Consider the following 27845-nt stretch of genomic DNA (forward strand, 5'->3'; position numbering starts at 1 on the left):
ACTGTAACTTTACCCTCTATTCACCTTATCTAGTATCCAACTATTTAGAAGCATTCCTCTGTTCCAGATAGAACTCCGCTTAATAAGCATGTGGGATAATAATTGTATATTAAACATAACATCCACAAAAAAAGTTCCACTTTAAATCAGAACGGATTGAATTATATCTAATTTGACCCAGTACAGCACTGGAATCAGCCACTAGAGGTCACACAAGAATCTAACAATCCCATAGACTCCTGCATTGCACTACAGGGATTTGCTTTAATAAATAAAAGGACAAGACCATTTTTCGAAAAAAAAAAATATCATTCTCTATTAAAGTTTATTTGTACATAAATTGTGCAACAGGAATATTACCATCTGAAAACACAAGAAAGGTCGTTTCTGAAAGGCCACCAAGTCATTTGCATCACTCCCACCTTTGTCACATTCACTCAGCATAAGCTTGACATGTGTACTCACTCCAACCACTGTGCAGTACATTTCATTGTGCCCTGTTTAATTCCAGCTGCAGCATCGATCCAGTTATTCAAATGGCGATTATAGTGCATGTACCACCAGTTCAAAACTATCTGAATCAGCGCAAATGGAGTTTGCAGTAATGTCTGGCTGTGAGAGAGAAGACCAGAGTCCCAGGAACTCTGTGTTTAAAGCTTAAGGCAATGTTCAGTTTACGGTATCATCAGTATGATTGCTGACATTGTGCAAATGTCCAAACAAACTCAAAGAAGGGGGAGGCATCATTTCCCCTATCCGAAGAAAACCTTCCCTTCCATGATGTAGCGGTGCTCCAAAAGGACAAATCAATGACAGAACAGCAGTAAAAGCAGATTTTTACCACAGGGTCTATGAGAGATTTAAGGGACTGCAGCAAGATCTTGGAATAAATCCTGTTCAACCTACCAGAGAGCATTTAAATATGGACATTATTCCTATATTTAGGCTACTTGCATATTATTTTTAATCATACAGGGTATAATTAGGTTCTGCTTTAATTTGTCCAAATTCAGAGAGCCACACACTTAAGCATCTGATGACTTGACCAATGCTCAATAACAATCCCAAGCAATCTGCCTTCAGTGTGTGATTTATGAGCAAACTAGAAGAATATTGTGCTTAACGCAATATATGTTATTCGATAAGGATATGCAGGGATATCAAGATGCTTACCAACAGTTAAAGCTAATTCAAGACTTTCATCAATATGAAATATTAGCCAAAAGTCTGTAAGCATGACAACTCACTTATTTGTTCATGCACATTTCCCTATGGAGTGTTGAAAAGGCAGGCACTGGCATTTTTGTGAAATGTTTAAGTGTTACAATCATTACATTGTAATTTGATATTGACGCTAATTGCTTGGTTCCAACTCTGGATGAAAGCCTTATGAAGTTAGCACGTTCCTAAGGATTCTGCCCAAAAAGCACGCAAAGCCTACTGGTGTGCTTAAAATGGTTCTGGAGGCTCTAATTACACTAGGTGAACCAAGAAGTGGTCAATTTTCTTCTATAAGGTTCAAATCCAGTTCTGTGCAATCCCTCTCAAAAACCATCTTTTGTCCTCCATCTATTAAGGTCCTTTTTCTTTGATCTTCTTCCTCCTCCTCCTCTTCTTCTTCTTCACTTTCACTTAGTGGCCCGATGCTGCCTCGTCCCAGGAACTCTGCAGGGGAGAAGGCTGAGCACTGCTCTGCCTGGGAAGAAACTGGAATTAGACAGCCATCTGTAGCACATGCAAGGCTCTCACGATTACCAATCTACACAGGAGAAAGATGTGTTATGAGTATCATGTGACATTTCTACCATTAAACCAGGTTTTATATACATCTTATTAATGATGCCAACACTCTGAAATATGGAGAGATGATGGCATAGGTTTAAAGGTTTACTGGGTTGAGCCAGAGTTGTGGAAGATGCATTGCAGCCAGAAAAAGAGTGCACGAGTGAACCAAGGCGGATTACTTAAACCGTTTTCAGATATGACCTCTGGGTAAAATCTATAGAATTTGCTACAGAGTTGACCTAGAGTTTGCCTTTCACATATGCACAACGCAGCAGGAGTTTTTCTGCGCAGACGAGTTCACAACATCAACAAATCCTCTGCATTATTCAGGCGAGAGGTGGAACAGCTCGGGGGCAGCAGCCAGAGGCAGGAAGTGACGCATCATCTCTACTGATTTTGTGATTTTGTTTACAGCACCATCATCAGCTCTTATCCCCTCAAACTCTCTTGAAATCTTCATCGGTGTCTTCTACATGTATGACACCACTTTTACACCTGGAGATATTTGTTTTATCTTTGTTGTTTTCATTTCTGCGTCTGCCATGTGTTAGAAGCCCCCCCACTCGCCCTCAGTGAATCCAGCGCGGGATCCCCTGCCGTGTTCACACATTGACTTCTCCTGGATTTCGATAGACTTTATACTAGGTCAGGCCGACAAAGTTCATAATAACTGCGGAGCATCTCACTCGGACACACGTGTCACCTCTGGATAAAATAAGGAGGAACTCCCAAATCCATTGCATGTCTGAGATCAGCAACTAGGTGTGCACTGATAGAACCTACCTAGCCCATTGCACCGTCTTGCTCACCTGTGTCATCTTGCTGAAGTTAAGGCCTGGCCTGGGGCAGGGGAGAACATCTGCGTCATGGCGCCTCTTTAAGCGTGGTCTGCGCATGTCACAGGGCTGTGAGTGGCATCGTGGCAGCGCTGGATGCAGGTCACGCCTACAGGAGGCTGGTGTACTGCAGGCTGAAGTGGGAGATGGAGACAGGGCTGGGTGCTCCATGCCAGAGCAGCCATATGTAAGAGCAGAAGCAGGGGAGGGCTGGGGCGGCAGGCGTACAACAGAGGTGCCCTGAATGTGCACAGGGGAGAGGGAGAAGCGGCGCTGCAGCATTAAGTGAGAAATCAGGGGGGCCGGTGAAGAGGAGCAGGAGGATGGAGTAGCAAAGGAGGCAGAGCAGGCTCCTTTCAGTGTGTCACAGGGGTCCCATGGGAAGCTCCACGGTAGTGGGGAGTCAGAGGAGAGTGCTAAGCTAAAGAAGGTAGGGCTAGAAGATGAGTGTACAGAGGAAGAGGAACTTGGACCACAAAGTAACAGAGAGCTGGCTCCAGAGCCAGAACTAGATGCTCCTCCACTTGGGCAGCCACGTTTGACTGGGGTCCAAACCTTGGATGCACTAGGATGCCAGGTGGAGCGGCACCGAAACAGGTCCTCTGGAACAGAGAGGGACCGACAGTGGCGTTTTGGAGGTGGTGGCGGTGGTGACTTTTGTAAAGCCTTTTCTGTAAAGGACGAAACCTCCATTCTCTGGTGATGTTCTCCGGTGTTTGAAGGAAGCCAAATGGAGTCAATTCCACAGGCTTCATCTAGAAAGTTGGCTTTGGATGAGGGGTGTGTTGCTGAGCGGGTTTCTGAAAGGGCCAAAAGACAGAAATGAGACAGATTTCCAAACAGACAAGTTGCAAATGATGGACTTAAATGAATGAACTTGCCTTGTCTTGATCGACCAGCACTCCACGAGACAGTGGGACTGGAGCCCACTGCAGGTAATGACTGAAAGAGAAACATGAGAACATAGATTAATGAAACCCAGTATTTTATTAAAAGGGGACAAGATTTAGTTTTGTGTCCAACTCACCACATTCACATTGAATGAGAAAGCCTTTTGATAAGGCTCTTCCAGACTCTGCTTACGGAGCTGCTCTGTGATAAGTGTCACCATAGTTGTAGCCCTTATCCAGGGATAGACATGGATGATGCAGAGGTTTATGAGGGCAGTGGAAATTTTACTAGTCAGAAACCTGGCGTGGTTTTGTGGTGTCCCCTCCACACCTCAACCAGCCAGACTGACCTGCTTGCTCACTATGCCACCGTCATCTTTATGCCACCTGCAGAGACAAATGAGGGTAACACACATTAAGCATTAAGCATTTCAGGGAACAGAAGCCTAGACATCTGACAGACAGATCCCCTGCGACCTCAGATTCAAGTGTAAACTCTGCTAATGGGGACTTTCCAGCAACATGGTGTAACTGCTGTTATGTGGAAAAGCCCACAGAAAAAGTATCAGAGTGGCTACATAACTGAGAGCCACCTCATTCACACTTGAAAAGGCAGAGGCAAAAGTTCATGTTCACAAAAGGCAGAGAGAACACATGGATGTGAGGAGACGCATAACAAAGAAACGCTTTGAATTCCATCAGGCACATGGAACACGGGCACTTCTTACTGGGACCACAAACATAAACTTGGGTTATTTAAAAGTAAATGCAGAGTATGGCGCAAGTGAAAAACTTTGGGGCAATACCATGGCAATCAAAGTCAGTTGGGTCCAATAAAAACAGATGACAAGAGTTTTGAGCTGGAAAAGAATGGAAGGGGGAGGGAGAGACGAAAGGGGAAAGGATGGGGGAAGTGTGTGCGAAAAATGAATGGGGATAGAGGTTGGAAGCAAGCCATAGTATCTTTGCAAGAGGGACAAAAGAACAGTGAGCAGGTCTCAAGGGCTTAGGTTACCAAGGAAAAGCCAAAATGGTGTGATGTGTCCGGAGAGCAGGACACATGCATGTGCATTTCATAAACACACTTTCCTTTAACATTTTAACATCTAAAGCTTACTGAGTAGATAGACATCTAATGATCAACCTGCTCCAGTCCATGTAAGGAATATCCCTGGAATCAAACAGAAAGTAAAACACAAAGTCAAACATTAATTAAACAAACATCTGCTGTATTAAAATGCAACACGACCTTTTAGTCTTTGCAACTCTTTACAAGTGCAGAGGAACAAAACTCAAACCATTATTCAATGCTGACAAAGTGGATATCAACACAAAAACAGCATCAACTTCAAACTATGCCTCTCAACGTGAATCTGGACGAAGCAGTCAGATGTGGCTTTCCGGGCCTTCCTCCTTGTGGCGAACACGGTGCTACACTGTTAGCCTACTTCCACATGCCACAAGACAAGCTACTTCAACCTCATCATGTGGCAGCGGTCGCTGGTGAAAGAGAGGCTCTCCCCTCCTTACAGACAGACAAGAGCAGTGCTGTCAACCATCACATCAATGCAAACTTTAAAAGAGAAACACTGCTCAACCAGACACTTCACCACATTACTACAAACTCATGATCCTCAAAACACAACAGCAAAAAGCACAATGCCGATTAAGGATCTTATGCTAGGCTGGTAAAGTAGTTCTGACTTGATCCAAGTATATTTACAGTGCAAACCAACAAGCAAGTTTGTTACTCTCATCCCCCAAAAAACAGCTCACGACGTCAGTGTTAGCAAATTAAAATATATAGCATTACCCCCCACCTTAGCTGCGGGACAACTGGTTGTCATTGTCCATGCAAGCCTATAGATCATGAGGATAGAGCTAGAAGCTTAATCGGATAGCGACTTTGAGTGGTGGACAGAGTATTGAGTAAGCTAGCTCAGCGACACGATGCAGCCTGCGGAGCACCGGGTTATTAGCCGGTTGTGTTAGCTAGCTGATAACAAGTGCCTTAACCAACTGTAGGAGCCCTCGGTCTGTTTGCTAGCAGGGCATAGCTTGTCACCGTGGCCGGCTGTGGCCACCCATCGCTCGGCTAAAACGTGTAAAGGGACGACAGTGCGTGTAGAGGCTGGACGGATCGATCCTGGAGACGTGTGAGTCGGTGGTAGCGTTAGCTCGGTTAGGCAGCCTCTCTGCAGCTAGCATGCTAGCATGCTGCAGCTGTCCTGATGCATTACCTGCTTTCAGTGGTTCCTTAGCAACCGAAGCTGCACTCAGTGGAGCAGCCGGGGAGCCGTCCAGTGGGGTATTTATAGCCTTTGGACGATACCACTACAGAGGGTTTACCAAAAATACATTAGCCAAGTGGAAGAAAGACGAGAATACTTGTGTGGCACCTGCATTTCTTACATAGCGTTCAAAAAGTTTTTTCCTACTGAAACATTTTGTTGAGCAATGCACGTTTTATGTTGTTTTGCAGGTTTCGGTCCCGCTATCGGTCCCACAGTTAGACTCTTCTGAATAAAGTGACAGCATCACATCGAAACCGACCAAACGCTAGCGTAATGTTTTTTCTGATATGTTAATACTTAAAAATGCAGTGCTAATGCTAACTCACTCATAGCCTTGCTGTAAGAACAAAAAATAGAGCGTGCTTCAAGCACAGGGTACGTGAAACGAGAGCTCTTCTTGACGCATGCGCAGTGGGTTTCAGGAAGAATCAGTTATCATGAAAACAATCCCATAAACAAGTGTCACCTGACACCTGACCAGTCCGATCAGGAAACACCGTGTAGTTGTTTAATCAATTCAGAAATTCAGAGGAAGATTATTCATATGTCTGTAAACCTCCGTCGGAATTCTAAGATAATAAAACAACTCGCTTAGGAAAAGTCGAGAGGGAAGAAGTAGAGTCCTCATAAGCGATCACTTCGCCGGTCCTGTGAGCTATGGCGGTGCATAAACTCAAGAAAGAAGAAACCCTCGCCCTGAGGAAGAGATTGATCGGGTATGTTGAAGTGGTGTTTTTTCTTCACGCTGCTTGCAGATCGATATGTTGTGTGCACATGTGACAGTGACACGTATTCGTCCCCTTCATGGCAGACAGTCGATCAGACTCTTCTACTCAGACGACCCAGTGAAAATAGTCCGAGCAAGAGGACAGTATCTGTTCGATGAGAATGACAGGCGCTACCTGGACTGCATCAGTAACGTGCATCATGGTAAAACACACACCGCATGCTTTCTGATTCATGATAAGTTTCTATCGGTGGATAACGTGGGTGCTTTCCCCCTGTCATAGTGGGCCACTGTCACCCCAGCGTTACAAAGGCTGCAGCTGCACAGATGGAGCTCCTGAACACAAACTCGAGATTCCTGCACGACAACATCGTCCTGTATGCAGACCGCCTGGCTGCTACTCTGCCTGAGAAACTGTGTGTCTTCTACTTTGTGAACTCTGGGTAAGTAATGTGTCTCAATCTAGCCACAGATCCCATCCATTATAGTACGAAGGCAAAGGCTCTGGATCAGGAGGACAGATCCTAACTGGGTCCCAAGATTAAAAAAAAAATTAAATCTATGTCCAAAAATTATGGCATTAAGAATCCAGGTCCAGGCAATTGGAAAATATAAAAGGCCTTTATTTCAATGGGCTTGAAAGATTAAAATACAACAAATAAGCCGATACGTGTTTCTGTATCTTAATGCTTCAAGCCCATTGAAGTAAAGGCCCTTTACATTTTCAAACTAATTTGAGTGCCTGGACCAGGATTCTTCATGCGGTTATTCTGGACATAAGTTTCCCTCAAATTTTGGTCACGTATTCCCTATACCAGCGGTTTGAGGGACACTAGTAGCCCTCCTGCCACCTCTGTCTGGGTCCTACGGGGTTAGGGACACCCCCCCAGGTCTGATCAGTCTAGGCCTGCCTTAGACAAGGGTGTCTTGTGATTAAAAGGACGCAACACTTGTTGACGATAAGGTACACAGCTGAAGATAGGTCCCTAACATCCACTCCTGTTCCCTCACATCTACTGGAGGTTGGCATCTTAACTAGTGGGAAAGAGCTTCAAACACACAAGGGATATTCACCATCTTGTCCTATGTTCCTAAACCTGAAGCACTCACCCGGTGATCTTTACATCTGTTTTTCCGACAGGTCAGAGGCCAATGATCTCGCCCTCCGCCTGGCACAGCAGTACACCCAACACGAGGACGTCATCGTGCTTGACCAGTGAGTATTGTGTTGTAATGCAACAGATTCACCCACTGACAATGCACTTGCTTATGAATTACAATGACCTCTTCTTCTACACCAGTGCATACCATGGGCATCTAATGTCCCTCATCGACATTAGCCCTTACAAGTTCCGGAAACTGGCGGGACAGAAAGAATGGGTTCATGTGGTGTGTAAATGTTTATCATCACACAAACTGATGACAACAGTGAACTCCTGCCTATATGAAAACATTTGCTTTTATCTGCATGTAGGCACCGTTACCGGACATCTACAGAGGGAAATACAAGGAGAATCACCCCAACCCAGGCCCAGCTTATGCCGATACAGTGAAAGATTTAATCGAGGATGTGCATAGGAAAGGCCGTAAGGTACAATTTAACACATTTCCATGGAGCCTGAATGAGATGAGTTACATTCCAAACAGAGCAAGACTGCTTTAGCCGCGGCTTTTTATTATTGACTTTCTTCATTTGCATTTGGGTTGTCTTTTTATTTATACTTATTATAATAAAGTTATATGAATTGATTGTTGAACTGTAATATATCAAGCTTAAATAACATTTCTATGTGATAAATCATCATTGCCATCTTTTTTTTTTACATAAACACAAATGTTGGCTGATATATCAGTGTCAATTTTTTGGGGCCCTGCAATAACAGCAAACGGGCCCCCAAATATTCACATCGTTCGTGCTCTAATTCAAAACATAATATACAAAGACAAAACGAAAATGGTGTATTGAACTCAATCTTAATGTTAACATTCTTTATTTTTTTATGTTTTCCGAAAGATCTCTGCCTTCTTTGCTGAATCACTGCCAAGTGTTGGAGGACAAATCATCTTTCCCCAGGGATACTCAGCTAAAGTTGCAGAGTGAGAAGCAAACTTATATTTAAGTTCTTTTTCAGCCACATGTACAATAATGGTGACACTCTACGCCTCCCTCGTATGCTCCGCAGATACGTGCACTCAGCCGGTGGAGTGTTCGTGGCAGACGAAGTCCAGACAGGTTTTGGACGAGTGGGGAGTCACTTCTGGGCTTTCCAGCTGCAGGGACAGGGCTTCTGTCCTGACATTGTGACGATGGGGAAACCGATGGGCAATGGGCATCCTTTGGCTTGTGTGGCAACCACCGTAGAGATAGCTGAAGCTTTCACAGCCAACGGAGTGGAGTACTTCAACACGGTGACTATACAGTGAACTCGTTGGCCACATTGAAAGTAGGTCAAACCTTACAGTTAAGTTACCCATGTACTTGTGGTTCCTTTTTATACTACGGGTGTCTGTATTTTTATGGCAATGAGTTGGACTCGGCCACATTGGCAGTATCCTCTCAACTACGACCTTTTCACCAACAAGCATCAGAGAGATATTACACCTCACTTGCCTCATTGATGTTTTACCATTGGCACTGAATTACAGAATTACTCAGTACTGCACTCTTTATAAACGTTTTATAAAACAATGATTAGAGATTATTCTCATGATACATATGACTATTATTATTTAAGTGATGCCAGTCACATGATGATAGGCCCTTTTAAAGTAGAAAGGATATGGATATATCTGGAGGAGATAACAGGTTTCTGTTTAATTACCCGCAGTTTGGAGGGAACCCGGTGTCGTGTGCAATTGGCCTGGCAGTCCTGGATGTGATAGAGGAGGAGGACCTTAGGGGAAACGCCATGAAAGTGGGATCCTACCTTAAAGAGTTGCTCACAGAGCTGCAAACCCGACATCAAATAATTGGCGATGTCAGGTAAGTATCCTGTGACTAGTGCCCCCTGGCTCTTTAAACTCAGTCTAATGCTTTCACATAAACACTTACAGTCCCTTGGGTAGTCCACTCGGTGTTCCCACTAACAGTATCTTGACTGATTAGACCTCCAGTACATAGGGCTTCTGAAAGTTGATCCATGTAACTGATGACATAACTTTATATTAAACAGGCTGTTATGGTTCGTTTGAATGAGCCCTTCACCCAAAAACCAAACCATTACATCAACCAGATTGGTTTTCTTGTAGCGTGTGTTCATCATATCTTACAGGGGTCTCAACTTGTCATAGCAAGAAGAAAACAGATATCAGTCACATTCTATCGGATGTCAATCATGACTGTAATTTACTCAACGCTGCCACTGAAAATAAACATTCCTGTACCTTTAGAAATCCAATCAAATCCCTTCAATGACCTAGAGGTGGACTCACTCAAGGACCTTTTTTTACTTTGGAATTATGGGATACTGAGATTCAATCGAGGATAAGAATAAGCAAATTCAACATAAGGCTCAAGCATGACAAAATGTGGGTGTCTGGATAATTTGTCAATGTGGCCACGTGCGAGCTGTATTTATCTCCATTCTCTACCATTATGAAGTGGTTCTCAAATGGGGGAACAATGTTTCATACTGTTACAGTAGAGTGTTGGAAAAAGCTATGTCAAGTTATTCCATAAAACACACATGAGGGGGGGGCATTGAATAGGTTCTACATAGTATATGATCCTTGGATGAGGAAAAGCATTAATTCTCTAATGGACCAAATTGAGTCTAATGAAAATACTCCTCTTATAATAGAGGTGTGGGACTGTTTGTGGGACTGGAGCTGGTCACAGACAGAGAGGAGAAGACTCCTGCCACACAAATAGCAGCACTGGTTGTTAAGAGGTATGTTAAGAACACTTGATTTAATGTTGCAGATTTAACCTTTTAGGGAGAATACATTCAATTTATCTAACATTGTACGGTCTCTCCCATGTGGTGTAGGTTGAAAGAAGAGGATCGAATCTGTGTTAGTACAGATGGCCCCTGGGAGAGTGTGGTTAAGTTCAAACCCCCTATGTGCTTCAGTATGGAGGATGCAGAGCTGGTGGTACAATGCATTGACCGCATCCTCACAGGTTACTTACACAAATACCGCTTTAACCATACAGCTGTCAAAGATGTGAATTTCATATGGTGCAGAATAACTCATGAAATGTGCTTGTTCACACAGACACCGAGGCCAACGGCCTTAAACTGGAAAAGGAAGACATCTAAGGTTTGTTAAACCTGTAGAAAAACTTTTAATTGCATCAGACATCGTCAGATGGTCACATTCATAAAGGTCAGAGGTAGAGGTATGAATGTTTATACTTGGGATTCCAGCAGATCAAACAAGTTCAGTCACTTCACAGAGCATGTTGCTGCCTTGCACTCACACAGACCATTGTAGGGACTAGATCTGATTTAAATGCATCACTGAAGTTGTAAGATGTAACAACCATCTTCTCACAGCAAATTTATTTATTTTTTTATATCAAAAGGTTAAATCTTGAAATAGAAAAGTGTTGACATTTGATGTTAATACTGATGAATAACTGCTCCATAATTATTTGGGAGCTGTATATTAAATTGATTTTTTTTCTCTCCACCAGGTCTTCAGTGCGAATTTATGGTTGGGACATTGGTAGAATGAGAACAGGTTACCTCTTGAAATCCAGCCAATTGGCGGGAGTCATCTTGAAAATGATGCTAGAGGTGACACACCCCAGGGAGATTTTATATATGATTTTATCTTGACATTAATGAACTTTCATAATATTTTTAAAAAGAAAAATCAGGAAATCAATAAACAGCTTTCTTTAATTTCCCCTCTCCTGACTTCTCTATATTCTTTTATCCACAGTACTTGTATTTAAAAATAATCCCAGCTTATAACACTGATCAACAACGTATTCTCAATACACAATATGGTTGATATGCACTTACCAGACCACTATCTTTAACTCCTGGACACATTCACAAAAATGCTCAAGTTTGCAGTTTCTCATCTAGTGGGGTGGGTATTAAAACTCAGCCAGTTATCTTGCAGGTAGTGACGCCCTCTCCCACAGCTTCTCAAAGAGGCATCCGCAGAGGTATTAACATTACTCAAGACAAAACAAGCAAGCCATTTAAAACAGTACAAAACATTTAACATTAACTTTACAAATAATAACAAAAAGATCCGAGTGTAATAGAAACCAAAAGTTTATTTCTACCAATTTGCCCAAGACACTAGAGGAATGAGTTTCCAGTGAGAGAGGGAATACCCTCTTACATTAACAGGCTTGCGTTCAGTTGAATAACACTAGTAAAGCCACTTAAAATTGCAAACATGGTGGGGGAAGAATCTCCTTAAAAGCCAAAAAAAAGAAGATGCTGGTTTTCTTCGTCTACTATTCCATCTGCAAACATTCACTTGACAATGAACCCTTTGATTAGTTTAAATCCCTTATTTTAACCTCACCCCACATATGAAGCCATGCAACTCGCATCCAACACTCAGCACGGGAGAAAGTAACTAAAGAGTTAGAAACACCCAAAAAAATAAAATAAAAAAAAAGCAAACTTGTTTTATTGTGAGCTTTAAAAGCTCTTGCTCCTGCTCATCTGTAAATCCAGTAGACATGTAAAAATACAACCATACAATACATTAGATTCAAAAGGGTACCAAAAAGTACAGTAAAAATAACACTTCCATCACTGGAAATGTAAATGACACAAAACAATATAAAATAAAAAGTGGAAAAGTGACATTTGCTTCCCCAGTTCCTCACTTGATCTGTACAAATGGAGCATGAGTCCAAATTTCTGCCAACTCCAAAGGAAAAGCCAGAGCCCATGTTCGCTGTGGTCAGACCATGGATCTCTCTTTCATATTTACTTTAGACCTTAAGAGAAAAACATGGTGCTTAACGTTACTTAGAATAAACCAAATATGGCATGCTGTTACACAAAGACAGACAGGTGCATGAATGAGTTTGACAAGTCAGTGAATGAACAGACACTTTGGGAGGGGGGGGGGACACGACCGCTAACTATTACATGAAGCACCCATGTGGAAAAGGTGAAACGGTCCTTATTTCTGTTCTCAACCACCACCAACTCAACCCTTAGTGATCAAGTAGTGTTTGTAGAGATGCATCTTAAGATGGCTGACAGGTGGAATGAATCCATCTTTAATGATCACAGACCCCCACAACACGGCCTACCCTAACCCCACCACAATGCTCGAATGGATTTAGAGTAGATGGAGATCTTTGGGATCAAAAAGGCACCAATGGTTACATCTATGTTCTCATACTACCACGGATGATGCAAAAATGCATACCTGCACTACGTGTGATCAGTATGGCTTGTAGCTACTCTGGTGGCCTCCACGTCTTGGAGTTTTCCCATAGCTTGTATTGCCCTGGTCTGGAGGACAAGAGAAAAAGGGACTGAGTTCTTCTGTACAACAAGGAGGACCAAGAAAATAAAGTTTCTTTTTCGTTCCCTGGGGGCACTTATCGCTTACTGTAGTCGTAGCCACCCCCATAGCCGTAATAACCAGCAGAGTAGTCATAGTTGCCATAGCCGCCATATCCGTATCCTTGCTGTCCATAACCATAGTTCTGGTTGTATCCCTGGTTCCAGTAGTTATTGTAGCCTTGATTCCAGTTCTGGCCTTGGCCTAGAAACAGCAGACGAAGCCATTGTCACAACTCTGAAGTATACCAGACAATTAATTCACCCCAATAGGATTCTACCACTGAATGTGGGTTAATAGACAGACCCTGATGGTATGTACATGTAGACACTTACCTCCACGGGCCCTGCCACGTCCAACATATCCACGAGAACCGTACTGCTGCTGCTGGTAGACCTCTTTGGGCTGGGCTACTTTAACTTCGCACTGGAACAACAAACAAGGAATAAGAGCTTTACAAAAGAGTATATTATAATAAAATGCCATCACTCTGCAAAATGCATGCTATTCCATTACCTTGCTTCCACCAACGTTATGGTACTTCTTCTCCATAACCTTGAGGGGAGCCTCTTCCTTATATGTGATGAACACGAATCCTCTCCTCTTGTCTGTCTTTGGATCTTGGGGAAGCTCAATGGTCTCGATCTAAACAAGAGAACAAACAATTTAAGGGGCCAGTATCATAAAAGCCATTCAGATACTTGATAAACAGACAGACAAACTTTTACCTCTCCAAAGGTTCCAAAGTACTCCTGAATGACCTCCTTTGAAGTATCAGGGTTGAGGCCGCCCACGAAGATTTTCTTGATCGGGTCTTTCTTCATGGCCATGGCCTTCTTTGGGTCAATTTGTCGTCCATCTAACCTGTGCTCCTTCTGTTCAAGAACCTGAAGGAAAAATAGCAGAAAACTGTCAGAACTGCCCACCCTGTATACACTAGCAACCATTTGGTTCCGGATACAATTGCTTCCTCACTCACCTTATCTACACTGACTGCCTCTTTAAAGAGAATGAAGCCAAAGCCTCTTGACCGGCCTGTCTGCTGGTCCATCTTTATAGTGCAGTCTGTCACTTCACCGAACTTGGAGAAGTAATCTTTAAGATCCTTCTTGCTCGTGTCCCAGCTGAGACCACCAACAAACATTTTCCTAAACACACAAATAAGGGAAGGGCACGCATTTAGTTTTACAGGCATTACTGCTCCTCCAACTTTATAAATGGCTGTGGGGGGTGGGGTGGTTGCCGGCCGGAGGGGGTGTAAATGTACACACTGTTCCAGAACATCTGTTGACCCCATGACGTGGGACGGCCCGCTGCAATTGCCATAGCTTGTGGCTATTTTACCACATTAATAAAACATGGGGAAAAAATGCCGTATGAGCAATGTGCGTAATTCCCCATTAGCCAATACATTAGATTTCTCCTTCACGCGCCCATCCCCCCTCTACTCTGCACATGGCGCCAACAAAGGCCGGCTGAACAAAGAAACATGGCACACCACGAGTGCCATTATCAATCGCCGGATTCATCAAAGGTTGGCGATGAGGCGTTTAAAACTCACCCGGCATCCTCCTCGCCTTTGCTGGCGTCGATCTGTCCGCCCTCGTTGCCGCCGTTCTGCGAATCCCCGTCCAGGTCCGCTTCGGCGTCGGCGTCAGCCTGCGCGTCGGGCCCCGCAGCCTCCTCGCACTCATTCACGGCGCTGTCTTCGATCCCCTCCTCGCCGAGGCCGGCTCCGTTGAAATCATCGTCGACTTCGTGGCCGTTTTCCGATGTTTCCATGTACTGCTGCTCGGTCTCAGACATGTTTGAACTGTTAAACCTAGAAAACAGAAGACAAAACACGTCAGCTTGGAAGGTTAGAAAAATCCCGGCGGTTACATAATCGGTCAGGCAGTTCATGCTTCGCCATTTACATGGTGCCAATGCATGCATTTCCCACCATTTTGACCGGTACACTCGCGCTCCGTGCATCCACGGAAAGAACAGTCTGCGTGCGGGAAAATGGCACCGGAGAACCGTTTACAAAGTCAACATGGTGGCCACCAATCAACCGAAATATATTTCTGCTGGAGCCACAGATTAAAAAACGCCCAGCGCGTGTGCCACACTGATAAACCGAGCCCCCACTGTACAACTCAAATTCGCGGTTACGTAATGCAGAGGCCGAGCAGCCGCACACCAGGGCCGCTTCTTCTGCTGTTTACACACACGTAACCGACGCCATGAACAACAGTGAACCGAATGTCCGCGGCCGAGCGGGTACTTACGCGACACCGCAGTGAAATAAAGCGAGGCTAAAACAGAAGGAAATGCAGCTTACTCGTCACACAGCCGGAGAGCTCTCTTCAAGATGGATTCTCCCACTCGACGACAACTCGTGGTTGGTTTTCTAGAACCGGTAGAAAAAAAAAACACTTTTCTGCGGAGGCGGCGTCTGATTGGCTGATCGCAGCGGTCACTCTCGGTGGTGGCCAATTGCGGGCGCGGTGCTTTCTTTTCTTTTTTTTACGCAGGAGCTGTTCACGCCCTCCTCACACAGGAAGCGACTCGGAGCACATTTTCAGATCCAAATGATTCATCCGCCAACGTTGCGTCGAATAATGTTTCTCACAGCGGTTGACTGGCTCGGATCGCAGGCCAATCTGGATCTGACGAATCTGCAGCAACACCCAACACGAGCACAATCCAGTGGTGTGGAAAAGCAACGGCCAGTGGATGGAATATGTACACAGTGTAGATTATTGTGATTATGTTTATAGGGTGCGCTTTATGAATATGCTATCCAGTGGCTACAGTATAAGTTTATGAAATATTCTGAGCATGGGTTGAACGAAGAAACAGATACCATTATATAAATTTAAATGAATACAATATTTAATAAAACAGGTCCACACTAAACGCTATTTTGTTAGATTGCATCTAATTTAATTGAGAGGATCAAAGAGCCGGTGATTCAACAAGTAATAAGGCCAAATCTTGCTGTGTTGCACTGAAATGTATTGTTACTGTAATTAGGACACGATAAGAAATACTTTTATTGATCCTCCAAAGAGGAAATTAACTATTGGCACAGCAACACACAGGGGGAAATGTAGAAAGAATATAATTACTAAATACCATTACAACACATACAAAAGTGTCTTCATGGTCCCTTTCAGAGAAATTGATTTGCAGCCGGGATCATACAAATAGACAAAACCAAAACGATGAAAACACAGAAACCCTACACACGGGTGGACAAACTGACAATTTGATGTTTGTCATTTATTGAAAGCATTTGGACCATTTATGTAGATCTACTGAGTTTTTATTCTTATTATGAATGAAATCAAACTCCTTATATATATATTTTATTTTTCATAAAACAGTTTCTTTAAGCTCATAATACATTTTATTTTTATTTCTTTAGGGAAAGACTGAAGACGTTTGTTAGAATGTACTCAATCTGATGTTATGTATTCTTCCCTTTCTTCCTGTCTTCCACAGCTGCTCCATCACATATTTGAGGCCTGTTGGGACAGTTTTTGATCAGCCAGTCAGCTAGCCAAACCTATTGCAAACAATGAAATCAACAACAATAATTAATGGCTAATGAATAAATCTATCCATTCATGCACCTCAAAAATATTGTGCACTGAACACTTACACAGGGGTTGAGTGGCTTGTGCCTGCAGAGCTGAGTGAGCCCTCGAACCAGAGTTGGATTCACATGCTTGCTCAGGTATTCTTCGGTTTCTTCTCTCGAAGGAAAGGGCTCAATAACAGCTGCAGAGAGAAAGAACAAAATCATATGCGCTAAATAGAACATTTCCATATGAGAAACAGTATGTGTGATGTGTGAATAACTTACAGTTTGGGAACATGAATTTGATCTCCCTCTCAGCTGCATAAAATGACTCACTGCCATGGAGTGCGTTCTTCAGGTCACAAGTGCCATACTTTGCTCTAAGGCTGGGGGGGGGGAACACACCTTCAGAAGTGCACTCCTGCTTAAGTTGTCTTGATCACAAACTGTTACCTTTCTACTTTGAATAAAAGACCACAATTATTATAGCAAAGTAAATAAATTAACTACATTGATAAGACATAGTTAACATGTTCTATCAAAGGAGTTTACAAGTGTTGTGAAACCACAATATGTGCTGTTATTAGTCATAAAGTGTGAGTACTGAACTTGTCATGGCAGTTTAAATAATGTTTATATTTCCCCCAAGTATAGTGACGGCCTATTTTAGTGTCGGCAGCCTTTGTTTCTAATGAAACATTTATTGCTATTTGGATGGATCAGCTTTGCCTGTGTGTACATTCATTCAACATGTGGTTCATCGTAGCACCTTTCATGCATGAAAAGCCTGAAAACAGAACAAAAGTCTGAATCAACACCTTAAAGTAAACAAACTGACCTTTCTGGGTGAGTTTCTCGAGCCTTGGGGCTGTTGAGAGGCCCCATGAGAATCCTCCAGTAGGCAACAGCATTGCTGCGGGCCAGCGTCAGGGCGATGATGGGGCCAGAGCTCATGAAGGCAGACAAGTTGGGAAAGAAGAACTTCCCAAAATGGTCTACGTAGAAGTCGCTGCATTGCTCTGGACTTAGCTGCAGCTTCCGCTTCTGCAGCAGACATGGAATATTGAACATTTCACAGAGATGTGTGGAGAGAGGAGAGTCAAGTTTGGTGCATCAGAAAGAATCCAGACATTCAAACCTCCTCGAGTAGTAAGAGCAATATGTATGGACATAGGTGAGGTGGTGTGCATGCAGGCACGAGCAGGCATTTGAAGGGTATGCAATAATCTTAGAATACACGTGGCTGGAGAATGCTGCACCCTAAGAAAATACTACTCCTTAAAAATGTATTTGTATGTTATGTTGCTTGTATTTTTGATGTGTGGCCAGCGCTCCCTGGTGGACACATTTTGCAACTATTGAAGCGTTTCTATATTTCCTCAACAACCCGTCAGTGAGAGTTCACCTACATTTTGAGAAGCTGCTCGCCCGTTCATGTAGGAGCATCTGAAACTGTAGCTATAGATCTACCACCAGTTAAATTATGTCCATAACAACTGTAAAATCCAAACCTACCTGCAACACAGAGAATCCCGATTTGAGGATAACGTCTTCGATCTCCTCACTTCTGTGGATGGCGTCTGGTTTAATGAGAGCCAGGGTTCTCTCTACGTAAATGCGAGGATATGAGTTCTGTTCCATACTAAAAATGTGTTCACTAAGCTGGTAAAGTTAGTTATTGATCAACTAAAATGGGGAAGAGGTGGTGAACGACTTCAGACTTCAATCTGCCCCCTGGTCCTAATGTCTCCTAACCTACGTTCTTATTTTCCTATGTTCCTTTCATGTGGTAAACACCCGTCCATGACAGGGCTCAGAAACAGCCTCTCTAGGATCAAAGAATACAGTTGGCATGGAAGTTTCATCACCACAATTCAACCTTCAATTCTCACTAGACAGGTCATAAGATATTCAGGATCGAGTCTTTTATCCAGATCTTGATGCTTGGCCCAGTGGCCGCACCAGGGCCGGGTCTAGGCAGGGGCAAGAGGGGGCCTGGCCCCCTCAAATAAATGTTGTGCCCCCTCAAACTAAATAGGGTTAGGTTTAGGGTTAGGCACAATGCCCCCTCAAGATTTGTGGCTGCCCCCTCATACATGCCTGTCTAGACCCGGCCCTGGGCCGCACACAGGCAGTAGCGGTTGGGGCTGAAGCAGAGGGCATTGATCATGTCACCACTGTCCAGGGTGTACAGGTGCTTGACCTTATTCAGGTCCCAGAGCATGGCCTGGCCGTCCCATAGAGTAGAGACAAAAGGTATCCTTCAATAAAATTTCCAAGCTAAATATATAGCTAGTATCTAGAATATCTACCTAATCTTACATATCCAGTCAGGCAGTTCATGCTTCGCCATTTACATGGTGCCAATACATGCAATTACCACCATTTTGACCAGTACCATCGCATGTCCATCGTCCACAAAAGGAATCATCTGCGTCCGTGGCAAATGGCAACAGAGAACAGTCTACAAACTCAACATGGTGACCACCCGTCATCCAAAATGCATTTCTGCTGGAGCCACAGATTAGAAGAACCCTCAGCGTGTGTGCCACACTAATAAACCCAACCCACGCCGTATAACGTAAATTATGACTAACTATGGATCTAGGAGACCAAACTATGAGGTTCATCCTGGTCTTTGCGTTGAATGACGCCCTCATCTCTCTATCATCAAGAACACATATGAACAAAGTCTTGTGACTGACCTTTGGAGCCTTGGCTCGCTACCCATAAAGCTCCCCCAGTGAGCACGCCTCCTCCCCTGGCCCGAACGCCTCAGCCTTCTCTAAGAGATTGTGACGGTCATTGTTTGGTCTCATAGATCCATAGTTAGAGGCCTATCTTATGATCTATGTTCAACATCACTCAGACCGTCACCACAGTCTTTACCTTGGATGACTAGAAACATCAGTTTCCAGATGAACAGATGACTCTACCTCCTCACATCATGGCCCAGCAGAAGAAATCACTAACGCAGCCCAGGAAGTGGCCACACTTCTGGCCACACTTCTGGCCACACTTCTCTAAATGAAAGACAGGGATGAAACCCTTGTCGACATTGTGATGGCTGTTTGGAGTCACCAGAGGTTGTAAATCCTGCACCCTATAGTAGTGCACTCATGACTCTTTATGAACCCAGGATGATTGGTTGGGAGGCTGGGAGCCCCTAGGTTTATACCTGGTAGTCACAGCCCTGCAGAACTTGGGCTGTACACACTCTCTGGTACGCCGAGTCTGTTCAGCCTTATCTTACACACCCTGGGAGTCAGGATGAAACATGTTTGCTGGCATGATTGGCATATTGATTAGTTCTTTCCTGATATGTTCAGGCCGAGTAGTCTGCGCCAACCAAATCTGCCTCTTTGACGTCATGGCCAATGACATAACTGCACCAATGTCCCTTGTAAGCTGGGAATGAGTGGCAGGGCAGAGTTTAATAGGCTCATGGTGTCGATGTCCTCTGGTTTGGCTGTTCTTCTAAGAGCTGCCAATAAAGTGGCAAATGCAGGTTGCCCGAACGGGCTGCTTGTGTTGCTGCATTATAAGGCCGATACACCAGTCGGTCAGACTTATCACACTCTTTCAGAGGACAGCGTGGATTAGCAGTTACCCGGTGTAGACCCAGAAACGTTAAGGCTGCCATCTCCCGCTCAAATGGAGGCATATCCCCCATTCATGTTTCGGGGGCATACTTGATCTTAGCCAGTCTCCGGCAACCTGCATTTGACTGAGATGCACCACTAGGGATGCTCCATGCCTTCATGAGCCTGTGCAAAAAGTCACCAGCAACAGGAACCGTTACTGATTGATGGGACTGATGGGACTGAGGGATGCCTGCCCAAATCCCATCCATTGGAGCAGGAGCTTCAGTTGGAAGGTTCAGCCCCACAATTTTTGCCAGAATTGTAACCTTTGAGAAGACGGCCGTGGGGGAAGGCTCACTGTCACCCATGCTGCTGAGGATTGACGCCCCCTCAAATTGTGTGGATTTAGGCTGCTCCAGCCCAGCAGCCCCATCAGACTGCTCATCACTTCCAAAAAGGAAATTTAAGCATGGACAGAGAGAACATGAGGCTGAATTCACATTCTCCTCCTGATGGAGGGTAACCTGTCAGGGGAGGATTCATTTGAGTTCCCATGCAGCGATGCCCTGGCTGTTGTGGCAGGGTACTTGGCCTCAACTCTACCCAACCTCTCTGACAGACCACATATGGCAGCTAGGATTTGCAGCCGTGTGTCAAGTCACACTCCTTATATATTTTGTTTTCACGTTACAGTTTATTTGTGCTGAAAAAACATTTAGTTTTTAATTTATTTATCGAAAGACTGAAGACGTTTGTTAGAATGTATACAATCTGATGTTATGTATTCTTCTCTTTCTTCCTGTCTTCCACAGCTGCTCCATCACATATTTGAGGCTTGTTGGGACAGTTTTTGATCAGCCAGTCAGCTAGCCAGACCTATTGCAAACAATGATAACAATAAATAAGGGCTAATGAATAAATTTATCCATTCGTATATATCTAAAATGTATTGAACTAAACACTTACAGAGGGGTTGAGTGGCTTGTGCTTGCAGAGCTGAGTTAGCCCTCGAACCAGAGTTGGATTCACATGCTTTCTCAGGTATTCTTCGGTTTCTGCTCTCGAAGGAAAGGGCTCAATAACAGCTGCAGAGAGAAAGAACAAAATTATATGCACTCAACAGAACATTTCCATATGAGAAACAGTATGTGTGATGTGTGAATAACTTACAGTTTGGGAACATGAATTTGATCTCCCTCTCAGCTGCATAAAATGACTCACTGCCATGGAGTGCGTTCTTCAGGTCACAAGTGCCATACTTTGCCCTAAGGCTGGTGGGGAGAAACACACCTTCAGAAGTAAACTCCTGCTTAAGTTGTCTTGATCACAAACTGTTACCTTTCTACTTTGAATTAAAGACAACAATTATTATAGCAAATCAACAGAGCGAAAGTCTGAGGTAACACCTTAAAAATTAACAAACTGACCATCCTGGGTGAGTTTCTCGAGCCTTGGGGCTGTTGACAGGCCCCATGAGAATCCTCCAGTAGGCAACAGCATTGCTGCGGGCCAGCGTCAGGGCGATGATGGGGCCAGAGCTCATGAAGGCAGTCAAGTTGGGAAAGAAGTACTTTCCATACTGGTCTGTGTAGAAGTCGCTGCATTGCTCTGGACTTAGCTGCAGCTTCCGCTTCTGCAGCAGAAACGGAATATTGAACATTTCCCAGAGATGTGTGGAGAGAGGAGAGTCAAGTTTGGTGCATCAGAAAGAATCCAGATATTCAAACCTCGAGTAGTAAGAGCAATATTTATGGACATAGGTGAGGTGGTGTGCCAGCAGTCATCTAAAGGGTTTTCAATAATCTTAGAATACACGTGGCTGGACAATGCTGCACCCTAAGAAAATACTACTCATTTATTTGAATATTATGCAGCTTGTGTTTTTGATGGGACCATTATATGTGCCGCCAGCGCTCCCTGGTGGACACAAGTTGGAAGTATTGAAGTGTTTCTCTATTTCCTCAACAACCCGTCTGTGAGACTTCACCTACATTTTGAGAAGCTGCTCGCCCGTCCATGTAGGAGGATCTGAAACTATAGCTACAGATCTACCACCATTTAAATAATGTCCACAACAAATGTAAAAACAAAACCCACCTGCAAGACAGCGAATCCCGATTTGAGGATAACGTCTTCGATCTCCTCACTTCTGTGGATGGCGTCTGGTTTAATGAGAGCCAGGGTTCTCTCTACGTAAATGCGACGAAATGAGTTCGGTTCCATCTTCAGCAATTGAGTTCACTAAGATGGTAAAGTTAGTTATTGATCAACTCAAATTGGGAAAAGGTGGTGAACGACTGAAGACTTCAATCTGCCCCTTGGTCCTAATGTCTATGTTTCGGTTGCCATGATACCATTACCGTTCTACGGCAAGCCAAGCAGGACAATCCATTTCATTTGCTTAACCTCGACACCAGATTCTAAACCCCAGACATGACGTCACCTTATTTTTTTAATCTGCTTCCTTTAGCTCCAAAATTTGAAATTGAATACCCTCGACTCAGATTTTAGGGTGCAAGACTATTAAACATTTTGTATATGAAAAATTGAAAAAGTACAATCTCCTCACAGAGCAATATTGGTTTAGACAAAAGCTACCAAACGTTATTGTCATGTTTAAACCTTCAGCCTAACTAACCTTTTTAATAAACTCTTATATCCACTTTTTCTGTTAAAGTACCCCCCCGCGATGTAAATCATTGATATCATGCAGCATTGAAACAAAGAAAGCACACATTCATTTCAAACGAGTCTTTTATTCAAACTGATTCAACCATAAGATCTTATCGTGTTCCAATAGTGACCTGCCACACTCTGATCAGGTTGTCAGTGTAGCCAGCAAACAGGGTCTGAAAAGAAGAGGGACAGACATTAACACACACGACTCAATTATTACTTTTTAAAGTCTGTTGGTTTGTTCAGAACATTCAAACAAGTGTGTTTCTAGTCTCCCCTCATATTTGCAGGTATGTCACCAGTTTACATCAGAATTTTATGTGAATAGGTATAATCCCCGGGGGTAACACACTTTGGTAGAATTGCCACATAAATACTGAAAGGTCCTAGAGATCAGGGTGTTGTACCTGTCCATCAGCAGACCATGCCAGGGAAGTACACTGTGGGGGTTCAGCCTTGCTATTTGTGCTGATCACTTCCTGTCTCAGCTCATCCACAATGATCTTGCCCTCCAAATCCTACAAGAAGAGAAGGAAAACCACAGAGGCGTCAATAACAGAACTGCAGCAATGAGTCAATCACAGACACTAATACATCAAAAATGAATGAACACAATGAACATTTGGCCCATGACAGAGCTCAGAAACAGCCTCTTTATCATCAAGAAATACAGTTGGCATGGAAGTTTCATCACCGCAATTCAACCTTCAATTCTTTATATACTGGTCATAAGATATTCATGATAGAGTCTTTTACCCAGATCTTGATGCTTGGGCCAGTGGCGGCACACAGCCAGTAACGGTTGGGGCTGAAGCAGAGGGCATTGATCATGTCACCACTGTCCAGGGTGTACAGGTGCTTGCCCTCATTCAGGTCCCAGAGCATGGCCTGACCGTCCTGTAGAGTAGAGAGACAAAAGTATCCTTCAATAAAATGTCCAAGCAAAATATATAGCTAGTATAAGATATTTACATAATAACGGAGAGCTTACAACTAGACTTTAGAGGAAAAAGCTTCACTAATCAAAAGCACCAAGACAAACTAAAAATATATATTGTATATATGTTCAGAGCATTCAAAGTGTGTTTCTAGTCTCCCCTCATATTTGCAGGTATGTCACCAGTTTACATCAGAATTTAATGTGAATAGGTATAATCACCGGGGTAACACACTTTGGTAGAATTGCCACATATTTACTGAAATCTTACTACTTCTAGTAACTTTAATATCACCATTTAAAGAGATACTTCTTTCTGCAAGTCTACCATTATATAAAGTTTACATCATACCTTTCCACCAGATGCACACAGGGAGCCATCAGGAGAGACAGTCACTGTGTTCAGGAAGCCAGTGTGGCCAATGTGGTTGGTCTTCAGCTTGCAGTTGGCCAGGTTCCACACCTTAGAGAAAAGGACATACAATTAGCATTTACACCATGAAACCATTTTAGATCATACCATGGAAAAAAAGATAATATAGGCTAGCTTTTTAAAATCGTTGGGCAGATTTAAGATCAAGTCTCTAACCTTTTTATAGTAGGTCAGGGGTAACAAATTGTTAAAGGGGAAATGATTAAGGTGATTTAGTCCATCTATGCACCCATGTGGTTGTTGTCAGACAAATTATGTAACTGGAAACACATTAGGAGGGAGTTTGTCTTAGATCTGATAGTCTGGAAATGGGTTTTATGACGACCTGGTGTAGATCCTACTTGAAGTGAAGAAAAAAACCTAATTGGCCTACATTAGAGCTCAGAAACAGCCTCTTTATCATCATAGAATACAGTTGGCATTGAAAGTTTCATCACTGCCCGAATATCATTCCCGACTTTTCCCTGTGACCCCAATGGTGTTCAGAACAAACATAAACCATCCGAGAGAAATTTGGGATCAAGTCTCACTAGCCTTCTTGGTCAGGGGTACACAAACTAAGTTAAAGCTTAGGGGAATAAAAAAATTTAAACATTACCTTAACCAGCTTGTCCCAGCCACAGGAGACAATGATGGGGTTGCTGCTGTTGGGGGAGAAGCGCACACAGGACACCCACTCAGAGTGGCCCTCATCCTGAAAATTGAAGAGGTACAATGATCTCACATTCACACTTGAGCACTTAAAACCACTAAACTTTAATTTCACCGTCAGAAAGACTCACCTGGATGGTGTATTTGCAGACTCCAAGAGTGTTCCATAGCTTGATGGTCTTGTCCCGGGATCCAGACACAATCTGGCGGTTATCAGCAGAGAAGGCCACACTCAGAACATCCTTGGTGTGTCCAACAAATTGGCGAGTGGTGGCACCGCTGGGGAAACAGAAAACATTTCAAATTAACCATTGATCAATTCAATGAGTAAGCTGTAACCGAGCACTTTTGACCATTGTACAGGACAAAAAATGTCCCTTTTAGACTGGTGAATGTCTGTCATATAATACAAAACCAGTATATACTCTTTTTTTCAAAGACACAAACAGTATCATGACATCATGGTTTGTCCTTGCCTGTACATAGATGAATATCAACATGATATCAAAATGTCAAACAACTGTTTGACATTTTAAGAAGTAAGCATGGTTGTGCCCAATAATACTGGTAAAACGAAACTAGGAGCTACAAATTCAGGAGTGAAGAAAAGACATCTTATATTCATTTTCTATGTTTATGGATGCATATTTATCATTTATTCCTAGCATGAATCTTGACAGCACATTGCAAGTAAGATATTATGGCTTATAACTGCCTCGTACAAAACTGAAGACTTGTGACCATATTTCCACGAGATTGTAACCGATTGAAAGCAGGGGAGAATAACTGGTTTAACCTATAGGTACCATATGTTAATTTGAGCAACCTGATCTCGACTCATTAGTCTGAATTCTCAGATCATTTAAATTTCAGTTAAGAGTTTTATATTAAGAGTTTTGACAGATATGTTAATCTGGTGGTATCCTTTAAAGATTCTTTGAAAATTGACATGAAACATTTCAAGAGAAATACAATTATTGATGAGTCATTGATTAGTCCATCTATGCACCCATGTGGTTGTTGCCAGTCAAATTATGTAACTGTGTAGAAATGGGTTTTATGACGACCTGGTGAAGATCCTACTCTAAGTGAAGAAAAAGGCAAACAACTATTCAACTGTAGCAAAGGATAATACAAACAAAGTGGACTACGTTAGAGCTCAGAAACAGCCTCTTTATCATCATAGAATACAGTTGGCATTGAAAGTTTCATCACTGCCCCATTATCCTGCCTGACTTTTCCCTATAACCTCAACAGTGTTCAGTATGAACACAAACCATCCACTGCAAGTTACAAGCCTCCAACTCCACCCACACATCAAACCAGTAACTAAAGACATGTCTGATCCAGGAACTTACGTGGTGAGATCCCACAGGCGGAGGGTCGAGTCCCAGGCACCGGACAGGGCGAACTGTCCATCTGAGGAGATGACCACATCACTCACAAAGTGAGAGTGGCCCTTCAGGGAGCGCTGGGGGATGCCATAGTTGGTTTCATCACGGGTCAGCTTCCACATGATGATGGTCTTGTCTGCAAAACAGAAATACATCCCACAATTCAAATACGCTCAATTGAAGCAGATATGTTAACCATGTATGAATCAGCAGGGAGCAAGTGAACGAACAAGCAAAATGGCCAAACAGGAAGCAGACACAATATATTAAAAATGGATTGTTACTATGTCCACACATAAATGGATGCTCCATATCTTTGCGTATGTGATATGTGTGATTACACCTGTGCATGGTAGCATATTTTAGTTAAAGTTGTCTATCATATGTTGCCAGGTTCACTTATATCTTATGGTATCTTAACACTTGTGTATATACTTTTATTTGAACTAATGAATTGTACTAGTAGATACACATTTGTGCACGTTACATTTTAAATTAAACTTCTGTTATTACACTGCAAGTTACACTTTAGAGTCGTGGTACTTTTAAGCGCAGTTGTGAGGGATATTATATTCTTTAATTGCACTAGTGTGTGGTACACCTGTGGTTGAACCACTGTTAACTATAGCACATTACAGAAGAGAGTAACTACAACTGAATAGCAGATGACGCCTGATGCTATTAGCTAGCACGGCTAGCGGGTACCTTTCTTCCCGGTTGGCGCTCATAGTTTCGGGTATGGAAACCGAAAACCAACACACATTACTTCGTGGCTTGTTATATAAACACGACATGGGCCACGTACGTCGGTAAAGTCTGTAGTCTTACGTTATTTCTGCAAACCGGCTAGCTCTAGTGCTACGGGAGCCATGTTGGCGGAGCCGGCGGGGAGGACGCCTCACCTCGGGACGCCGACAGAATCATGTCGGGATACTGGGGCGTCGTGGCGATCTGGGTGACCCATCCGCTGTGCCCCTTCAGGGTCCCCCTCACTGTCATCTGCTCGGTCATTTTGGCGAGGTTTGGTGGTGCCTTGACGAGGATGGAATCGGATATTTCAGAGGTCTGAAAATACCTAGGTCCTCATCGCATCTGGCCACGGAGGGAAAGGAAGTTCAGACCCGGATGCAAAAGCTAAGAGGAGGTGAACGAGCCGCGGAGCACTCTGGGAAATGTAGACTTGCTATTTTCATCCGGGACTACAGTGTTTCCACAGGATGTCACCGTCGAATGAATTCACTGCTCATTCATTTACTGCTCACTATTTTACTGCTCACTAACACTCAGACAATGTGCTGAGGTATAGCGGGGATTACATAGTCCAACCGAGAGAAGCATTTTCATTTAATAAATTATTCTTTGTACTCTTTATTTTCATTCATTCAACTTTGAGGTTAAGCACGTTGGGTTAAGTCATCACCAAGAACTGAAGATCAACACAACATTCCAGACACCAAGAAAACACATTTAAATAGTAACATTTGACAAACAGCTAAATCAAGACTATACGAAAAAGCCTTATGACTTAATACAGGACATAACATGTATTCTAAAGTTAACGAATCAAAGCAAACG

General features: G+C 43.3%; 6 protein-coding genes across 10 annotated transcripts; 1 reads left to right on the forward strand and 5 right to left on the reverse strand.

Moving 5' to 3' along the window:
- Positions 1-308: 308 nt before the first annotated feature.
- LOC128445504 (protein FAM53C) lies at positions 309-6219 on the reverse strand. Of its 2 annotated transcripts, XM_053428234.1 has the most exons (7): positions 6132-6209; positions 5752-5845; positions 4629-4682; positions 3649-3898; positions 3503-3563; positions 2595-3421; positions 309-1696 (listed from the first exon to the last, which is right to left on the reverse strand). In XM_053428234.1, the coding sequence occupies exons 4-7, from the start codon at positions 3730-3732 to the stop codon at positions 1499-1501; spliced, it is 1170 nt and encodes a 389-aa protein (XP_053284209.1). In that variant the 5' UTR covers positions 3733-3898; positions 4629-4682; positions 5752-5845; positions 6132-6209; the 3' UTR covers positions 309-1498. The 2 variants fall into 2 exon arrangements, with proteins under 2 accessions (XP_053284209.1, XP_053284210.1); XM_053428235.1 differs by lacking the exon at positions 4629-4682 and having other exon boundaries at positions 6132-6219.
- phykpl (5-phosphohydroxy-L-lysine phospho-lyase) lies at positions 6202-11382 on the forward strand. 2 transcript variants are annotated; one of them, XM_053428233.1, is made up of 13 exons: positions 6202-6521; positions 6621-6735; positions 6816-6975; positions 7674-7748; positions 7834-7921; positions 8007-8123; positions 8547-8629; positions 8716-8941; positions 9361-9515; positions 10333-10422; positions 10522-10655; positions 10751-10795; positions 11172-11382. In XM_053428233.1, the coding sequence occupies exons 3-12, from the start codon at positions 6860-6862 to the stop codon at positions 10792-10794; spliced, it is 1128 nt and encodes a 375-aa protein (XP_053284208.1). In that variant the 5' UTR covers positions 6202-6521; positions 6621-6735; positions 6816-6859; the 3' UTR covers position 10795; positions 11172-11382. The 2 variants fall into 2 exon arrangements, with proteins under 2 accessions (XP_053284208.1, XP_053284206.1); XM_053428231.1 differs by having other exon boundaries at positions 6204-6521; positions 6617-6735.
- Positions 11383-11750: 368 nt separating this feature from the next.
- Positions 11751-15436, reverse strand: hnrnpaba (heterogeneous nuclear ribonucleoprotein A/Ba). 3 transcript variants are annotated; one of them, XM_053428238.1, is made up of 9 exons: positions 15351-15436; positions 14589-14849; positions 14007-14175; positions 13756-13914; positions 13544-13672; positions 13363-13453; positions 13076-13231; positions 12890-12975; positions 11751-12449 (listed from the first exon to the last, which is right to left on the reverse strand). In XM_053428238.1, exons 2-8 carry the CDS (start codon positions 14831-14833, stop codon positions 12905-12907), a joined length of 1020 nt encoding a protein of 339 aa, XP_053284213.1. In that variant the 5' UTR covers positions 14834-14849; positions 15351-15436; the 3' UTR covers positions 11751-12449; positions 12890-12904. The 3 variants fall into 3 exon arrangements, with proteins under 3 accessions (XP_053284213.1, XP_053284211.1, XP_053284212.1); XM_053428236.1 differs by lacking the exon at positions 15351-15436 and adding an exon at positions 14970-15108; XM_053428237.1 differs by lacking the exon at positions 15351-15436 and adding an exon at positions 14970-15109 and having other exon boundaries at positions 11751-12975.
- Positions 15437-16427: 991 nt separating this feature from the next.
- nme5 (NME/NM23 family member 5) lies at positions 16428-18374 on the reverse strand. The gene is made up of 5 exons (XM_053429273.1): positions 18111-18374; positions 17434-17639; positions 16881-16981; positions 16677-16795; positions 16428-16580 (listed from the first exon to the last, which is right to left on the reverse strand). Exons 1-5 carry the CDS (start codon positions 18234-18236, stop codon positions 16482-16484), a joined length of 651 nt encoding a protein of 216 aa, XP_053285248.1. The 5' UTR covers positions 18237-18374; the 3' UTR covers positions 16428-16481.
- Positions 18375-20830: 2456 nt separating this feature from the next.
- On the reverse strand, positions 20831-22827 carry LOC128446200 (nucleoside diphosphate kinase homolog 5). The gene is made up of 5 exons (XM_053429189.1): positions 22277-22827; positions 21607-21812; positions 21350-21450; positions 21146-21264; positions 20831-21055 (listed from the first exon to the last, which is right to left on the reverse strand). The coding sequence occupies exons 1-5, from the start codon at positions 22400-22402 to the stop codon at positions 20957-20959; spliced, it is 651 nt and encodes a 216-aa protein (XP_053285164.1). The 5' UTR covers positions 22403-22827; the 3' UTR covers positions 20831-20956.
- Positions 22828-22915: 88 nt separating this feature from the next.
- On the reverse strand, positions 22916-27394 carry rack1 (receptor for activated C kinase 1). Its single transcript, XM_053428674.1, has 8 exons — positions 27173-27394; positions 26235-26406; positions 25008-25155; positions 24824-24919; positions 24145-24255; positions 23612-23752; positions 23263-23373; positions 22916-23028 (listed from the first exon to the last, which is right to left on the reverse strand). The coding sequence occupies exons 1-8, from the start codon at positions 27279-27281 to the stop codon at positions 22963-22965; spliced, it is 954 nt and encodes a 317-aa protein (XP_053284649.1). The 5' UTR covers positions 27282-27394; the 3' UTR covers positions 22916-22962.
- Between the last annotated feature and the right edge of the window lie 451 nt (positions 27395-27845).

Source organism: Pleuronectes platessa, chromosome 8 (assembly GCF_947347685.1).
Source record: "Pleuronectes platessa chromosome 8, fPlePla1.1, whole genome shotgun sequence".
In the NCBI taxonomy this organism is placed as follows: Eukaryota; Metazoa; Chordata; class Actinopteri; order Pleuronectiformes; family Pleuronectidae; genus Pleuronectes; species Pleuronectes platessa.